Source organism: Sinocyclocheilus anshuiensis, unplaced genomic scaffold (genome assembly GCF_001515605.1).
Source record: "Sinocyclocheilus anshuiensis isolate Anshui unplaced genomic scaffold, SAMN03320099.WGS_v1.1 scaffold2044, whole genome shotgun sequence".
In the NCBI taxonomy this organism is placed as follows: domain Eukaryota; kingdom Metazoa; phylum Chordata; class Actinopteri; order Cypriniformes; family Cyprinidae; genus Sinocyclocheilus; species Sinocyclocheilus anshuiensis.
Genome location: NW_015557212.1, coordinates 73,696 through 81,195, shown reverse-complemented (window position 1 = coordinate 81,195; position 7,500 = coordinate 73,696). Strand labels below are relative to the sequence as shown.

Below are 7,500 nucleotides of genomic sequence, written 5' to 3'. Positions count from 1 at the left end.
TCCAGATGTTTGGCGAACTCCGGCTCTGGCCAGTGCAGGTCCATCACGAACATCTGGAGAGCATCCAGCTTCCAGAATAGATCTTCTGATGTGGCCGAGCCATTACTGAGGAAGACAGAAACAGTGACATGTTAGCTCATGCTTGATCGTAAAGCCAGCAAATATACATTACAAGACTAAAAAGGAAAGATGAAAAAATGAAACATGTAAAATCAAGGTATGAATGCCAAGAGTAAGTAAACAGACACTGTCATGCAAAACAGACCAGTCCTTGATGTCCATGAACATATGATATTATCAGAATTTTGTGGCATTTCTAACTATTTGATTTCCCATGAACTAATGATTTAATGCATTATTTAACATAATGTTTGAATTCTGGTGCGTGACTGCAACTAGTGTAAAAAATCACAACATTCATTATATGAAATTTTGCCTTGGCAACTAAATGAAACAAAAAAAAAAGTTTAAGTCGAGATACTAAAATGACTCAAAAATAAATTAAAGCTAAATAGAAAAAAAAAAAAATATGAATGATTATTAAAAATCCTAAATATAAAAATATTACACTGTTAAAATATTAATTAAAAAAGCACATAACCAAAGTACTAAAATTAAATGTTAATTTAATGATAAAAATATGTACTGAAACAATTAAAAGTGCTAAATATAAATATACTAAAAATATAATACATGATGGCAGTCAGAAAAAGAGTGTATAGAATTAGAGCTGGCCTGGAACATTCATCTTAAGATGTTTTAACATTTGCTTGGTTTCAGGCATCTAAGCATTTAGATTTAATTGAATCTCCAAAGTTATTGCATGCAACTTATAAAATATCACATTTGACAAATTCATATATAAAGTATTATTATAATAGTATTATATTTTATAATTATTACATTATAGCAATAGTATATTCTAATAATAATATATAATATATAATTATTGATTATATATTGTATTATATAATTATTAATACAGATTTGAAATGACATTTATATTAAATTTAATATTAGATATTGAAATATTTAATTATTATTCTTTATATGATTATTATTCATTATTCTAATTAATATATTAATACTGGTATTTTAACTAAACTATTAATATGAAATATTCTTTATGTATAACATTATTATAATTATATTACAAGAACATTAATATTGTATTCTAATATTATACTACTTATTGATATATTAATATTATTTTCATAATATATTGATATTAAATTGAATATATTCTATATTATAGTATTATATCTATAATACTAATATATTATTGTAATATAGTATTAATGCAAAGATAAATCTGTTCATTTTCATTTGCTTCATGTTTTGGCCTTAATGGTGAAATGATCTTGCATGTCATTATAGCACTTCTCACATTACTGTAACCCCTACACATATTTCTCACTTGCATACAAATATCTGATAAATGAATTCATGTAAATGCACTTAAAGGGTTCAGAGACCGAGGACTCAAATGTGAAAACACCTTTCACTGTCAATACTTAAATCACTCCAAAACGCGCAGTCAAACGACTAATCAAGCGAGAGAGTTACTATAAAAGTCAGGTTCTCTTGCACCCAGCTGACTGAAGTGCATCCGACAGAACTATCGGCCTGAGAGCGGCTGTTCCAAGAGCTGCAGGAAGTCGAGATCGACAGCATTTTCCAGTGATGTTGTGTGCGACTCTGCTGCGTTTGAACGGGCTCAAGAGATCTCCACCAATCGAGACAGATGGAGCGACACTGCCATGTCAACCGCAGTCGACACAGCAAACTAAAAAAGGCCACTCGTTCCGCTCGCTGTTAAAAGACTGTTACCTTCACAAGTGGCGGTCCGGGAAAATAAATCGTTTGGCAAAGTCCGCTGTGCAATTAAAAGGGGCGAGCACAAACTCCCACTCGATTAATTAGCGGCGGTACAGTCCGTAAGGGCCCCCTCGGGGGTCCGCGCCTCCGCCTCGAGGAAAGAGGCAGGGTGAACAAATGGACGAGTTTCTCGCCTGACGAACAGACTCCTCGGGGGAGAACACAAAGTTCTCGCCGAATCTAACAAGCAGCTAACCACAGACACCCACAGGACTACACCCACTACAGACACTGTTTCAGGCCTGAAAGCTGGTGTGCTTTTGCAGTTCACACTCTTTAGGCTAATTGAGACGGATGTAATTTAACTTTCCGACATTATTTAGGCTCGTGTAGCTGTCAGAAGTTCTCCTGTAGAGCGAAGCTGCTTACATCTTGGCCAGGGTAAAAGTGTATGAGTTCACCCTGATAACCCCTGATGGTTGAGAGAAAATAGTGTTGGCGTTTATCGTCGCATGCTCACAGCGGGTTTAAACGCCCGCAGATTGAACCGATGATACCTGGGCGCTCCGCGTGTAGGAGAAAAATGGAGTTTATGGAGACTCGGCTGTCCATGTGAATCATCTTATAAACAGCTTTCTGTGATTTTGTGGTCTGTCACACTGCAAACACAACACCAAACAGACAGCAAACACAAACGTGACGATATCACTGGTACTCACAAAATATCTGGCAAATTAATTCCTTGTCCGCTGTAAACCAAATGCGTAACTGTGTTAAATTTAGCCAATGAATCACACAAAAAGCCACACAGCACAGCAGCTCCCAAAAATGATAAGTTACCAAGCCACTTTGGCATAAAACGCACTAAAATGAACAGCACAACACCAATGTTTTCATCACAAACAGGATCTTTACCAGTGCTGGGTAGTAACTGATTACATTACTGAAAATTAAGTACTTGTAATTAGATTGTATCACGATTAGAGATTAGATTACAGTTACTTTTTTATGGATTACATGATTACAATTTATTCACACAGTGGCAGTACAATATTCATAATTTATTGACTTTTTCTCTTTTTACATTTTTATTCATGTGATGCAGCGAATCCCAAACTTTTTGACCTTAAGTATTTTCTTGAAGCCCCCCTGAGATTTAAAGTTCATATTTTAATAATTTAACAACAAATTTGCATGTTTTCTGATGTTGGTTAATGGTCATATTTCTCTTTTTTTTTATAACAATAATCCATTTTAAATCAATAAACAAGTTGTCAAAAGTAATCTAAAAGTAATCCAAAAGTAGTCGGAATACATTACCTAAAATGAGTAATCTTGATTATATTACTGACGACAATTTTCAACATGTAATTTGTAATCAGTAACAGACTACAAATTGTAAGTAATCCACCCAGCACTGATCTTTACACTGATGGCAACAGGGATGGGAATCGTAAGCAATTCAACGATTCAGATTCTAAAAAATGATTCTGGTCTCATGAATGATTCCATATGTACTTGTGAAGAAGCATAATAATAATATTATTTTTGATATTCAAGTACCATTTTAAGCACTTAATACAATAAAAAAGATTTCAGTACAAATGAGGTAAAACAAGTAGTAATTCTGTCATGTGGTTCTCTTAAAACCTGCAAGTGATTCAATAAGTCAAGATTCAAGTGAGTCGGTAGATTGATTCATACGCATCGCTCACTTGGTTTATACTTAACATGACTTTTTAGGCAATTCATTAAAAAGAACTCGTAAGAATTACAAACAAAACTTTTATTACTGTATTTTATTGTATAAATTAGCACCTACGTTTAGCTTTTTACATCTGGCAACTGTATTTAGGCTTCAAAATTCAAAAGTTGTGAAGAGTATCATGATGATAATCATACATCTTTGTTGGTCACTTATTTTCTGCAGTAATACAAAAACCAACGGAAAAATCCTTTTTTTTTTGGCTAGGGTACCAGGGTGATGCTAACTTATGGGTTGGCCTACAAAAATACAATCACTGCAGCACTTTATTTGATCCACATTTGCAGACATTTTTGACAAGAATAAGTATTTTTTTAAATAATGGAACCAGTTCAGAAAAAAAAACAGCTTCTTGATTCCCATCCCAAGCCGACAGACAAAACAAATCATAACACTCACACAGTCATGCAATCTAGGATGCACTTTATTGGAAGTCTAATTCATTGTGCTAAAAAAATTATTTTTGTTATGAATTACATTTACCATGCAAATGCTTATTATAGCAATAATTGAGCTTCATCAAACCAACAACTGGAAACATCATTTGACGTATTTACCACATTACAAATGCATATGCCACAATCTCTTTCCCGTGATTTAAATATATTTGAATGGTTTTAAGGCCTGAAGACTCGCTTCGCACACGCTTTGTGGCTATAATAAGCATATGTCAAGAGCAGTAAGCAGTGATGGCGCCCAGCTGGCCCCTACACACTTGCTGTCACACAGCGGCCCCATCCAGGAAGGGGCCGAGAAGCTGGGCATCTGAGGGAGGTTAAGAGGCAGGTTGGGAACCCTGGGCAGATTGTTGGTGATGGTCCTGCCGGAGATCAGAGAGTAAAAGAGCAGAAAGCCCTGAGAGTAGGCCGACAATAAGAGTTCATCAGATAAAGAGCAGAATAACCTGCGGATGACTGATCATTCTGAGGCATCAGAAGCTTACTGACAGGGAAGAAATGCACCTTAGTTGGAGAAGACGTCATGTTTAATGAGACATAACAGTCTGTTCAATGCCATATTGTTTTAACCGTCATGTTCAGTTTGGATTCGCCAGATATAGAGACCCCAGATATAATAAAATAGTTTTTTTTTTTTTTTTTTTTTTAGGGTTTTTTTTTTGTTTATTTTTGTATTTTTTTTTTTTTTTTTATTATTATTATTTTTGGGATGGTGTAATTTGGTGACTTTTGTGATTAGAAATGGTTAAATGGTCTTAAGAAATAGTCACACTTGTACTGTTAGCCGTCAAAAATAAAATATTTTTTTTTTTTTTTTTTTTTTTAGAGTATTTTCTTTCAATGTGTAAAAACATAACTAGATTGGATAACAGTAACATTTTGTGAAAAGTTCATGTCTACTTTGTGGTAAAGAAAAGTACAGTTAAAGCTTAAATAAAAATAATATATAACAATTATGTATAATAATAATAATAATAACAACAATAACAACAACTATTATTATTATTAATTATGATGATGATTTATGTATTTATTATTATTTTAAGCGCTTACAAATGATTATAAAAGAGTTAACGTTTCAATAACAATAAATTATATATAATAATTAATAACAATAACAGGCAAAATACTAAGTTAGTTTATTACGTCAGAGGAAATGTAAGGCAAATGATTATAAATAACAATTATATTAATTGCTTAGAAATTATTATAAAAGAGTTAAAGCTTCAGTAATAAATAATATATAGTAATTAACAACAACAACAACTCTTATTATTATTAGTAGTAGTAATTATTATTATTTAGATAAATTATTATAAATAAAATATAATAATAATAATAAACATTTTGATTAGGTCAGATAAATTTAAAGACAAATAATTATAATAATAAATAAAATATATTTAAAATTTTAATTACTTATAATTTACTACTACTACTACTAATAATAATTAATATATTAATGAATAAATATGTATTTCATTATTTTGATAATAAATTATTATTATTATTATAAATAAAATATTAATATTAATAAAAGTTGTAGTAGTAATAATAATAATAATAATAATAGTATTTAATAATTAAATGTAAAAACTATAATAATAATAATTGTTTCAGTTTCAGTTGATTTATTTACTGAATATTATAAATAATATTATATATTGTTTATATATTATTATTAATAATAATAATAATAAATAGGTAATTGCTATTATTATAATTATTATTAAGAAGTTTTTTGATTAGGTCAGAGGAATTTAAAGGGAAATTATTATTATGATTTTTGCTATTTTTACATGTACAACACAGGGGTCATTGGGACTCCAAACATAAAAACAGTAAAGTCATTCTCATCAGAACATGATGAGACGGTCTTATGTAAGATCTCATTTTCACAGCCAATGTTCTCTTTAGTTTTGCATCCACAGGAACTTGTTTGGTCAACCGTATGATCACGACAGCACGACATACAGACTTCACATCTGCACCTCACAGCCTTGTGTTCAGTCCCATCAAATTAAATATGGTGAGAACAAACAAGAAACTGTGAAGTAAATCAGAAAAGTACAAAGCATTAATGGAAAATGATGAGGACAATCTTTGAGGCTCTATTCTTTAACCTCTCTCCAATCATCTCTGAAACATGAACAAGTTGATGGGTTTGCTAGAAACAGTCCGACACGGTTAAACAAACACGGCACTGTATTCGCTTAAATGCAAAGAGAATCAATAAGAAAACATACATACATAAAATCACATTGGACTCTAATGGCTTGGCTCTTACTTCACAGACTGCCACGTCTCCTGCTCAAAGCCGCGATGAATGGACTGAGCTATCGACGACTCCATCAGGTCAATGTAGCGCACCACCAGAGGGATATACAGGTCCTGGAGGTGCTTATGGAACGTTCCATTGCACAGGTGAGCTAGAGAACATGAAGGATGAATGAAGGCTTTACAACAATATTGACAGATGTGCAACTTACTGTATATTATCAGGCAAAATATTGTGAGCAATGCTATTCTGCAGTGGAAATATATCTAGAATGACCGTTGCCGAAATCATAGACAACTGTAATAATTTTTAATTAATAATAATTTTTTTAAATATGTAATGTAAGTCTCTGGTGTCCCCAGAATGTGTCTGTGAAGTTTCAGCTCAAAATACTCCACAGATCATTTATTATATCATTTTGAAAATGCCTATTTTGAGTGGAAGCAGAAACACGATGTTTTTCGGCCCTGTCTCTTTAAATGCAAATGAGCTGCTGCTCCCCGCCCTGTTTTCCAGAATAAAGCTGTGCCATTACAGCTTGGGCCTGCTAAAAACATCTGTTTTGGTTCTGATTATCATGTTTATCGCACTGAAATCATGCATTTTAAACCATATGAGTTTAAACTTCTGATATACGGTTTTCTGAGAGCACACATCCGAAGCACACGGACAGAAAGCGGCTGTCACAGCATGTGAGTAATAAACGAAGTTCTCATTCACACACAAGTTTACATCAAAAACACACACGAGTTACAAAAAACAGTTGGTTATGTCTGTGAAGGTAAACAGCTGGGAAAAAAATTGCATGTTTATTTTAGATCTGTGTGGCAGCAGCAATATACAGTAAATAAACCAATAAATCCACTGGTCTCTGTCTCCTCTGAGGCTGGGACTCTAATGGCGCTTTTCCACTGCGTGGTACGACTCGGCTCGGTACGGCTCAGTACGGCACGGCACGGCACGGTTTGCGTTTCCACTGCAGTTCAGTACCGCTTTAGTGTGGGCGGGATTATTCACATGTCGTTATAGTTGCGCCGCCTCTACTACCACGACTCCTAAAAAAAAAAATCCTTTTTCATTCCGCGTCGCCCCATCAAGCTCTCGCTGGATCCGCTCCTCTGCTATCAACGAGAGGAACGTCTGTTCTTCCGCAACAGACAACAAAACTTTTTGGTTGTTAA

At 33.4% G+C, this 7,500-nt stretch overlaps 1 protein-coding gene across 1 annotated transcript in view; it reads right to left on the bottom strand.

Annotated features, from left to right (window-relative positions):
* Positions 1 to 7,500, bottom strand: part of LOC107678970 (calcium-dependent secretion activator 2-like) — an 86,726-nt gene that overhangs the window by 14,291 nt on the left and 64,935 nt on the right. The window contains exons 18-21 of the mRNA XM_016474369.1: positions 6,329 to 6,470; positions 4,299 to 4,403; positions 2,538 to 2,567; positions 1 to 105 (exon numbers count right to left, since the gene is read on the bottom strand). The exon at positions 1 to 105 is cut by the window's left edge and continues 51 nt beyond it. Coding sequence (XP_016329855.1) covers positions 1 to 105; positions 2,538 to 2,567; positions 4,299 to 4,403; positions 6,329 to 6,470 — 382 coding nt within the window. The remainder of the gene's footprint in view (positions 106 to 2,537; positions 2,568 to 4,298; positions 4,404 to 6,328; positions 6,471 to 7,500) is intronic.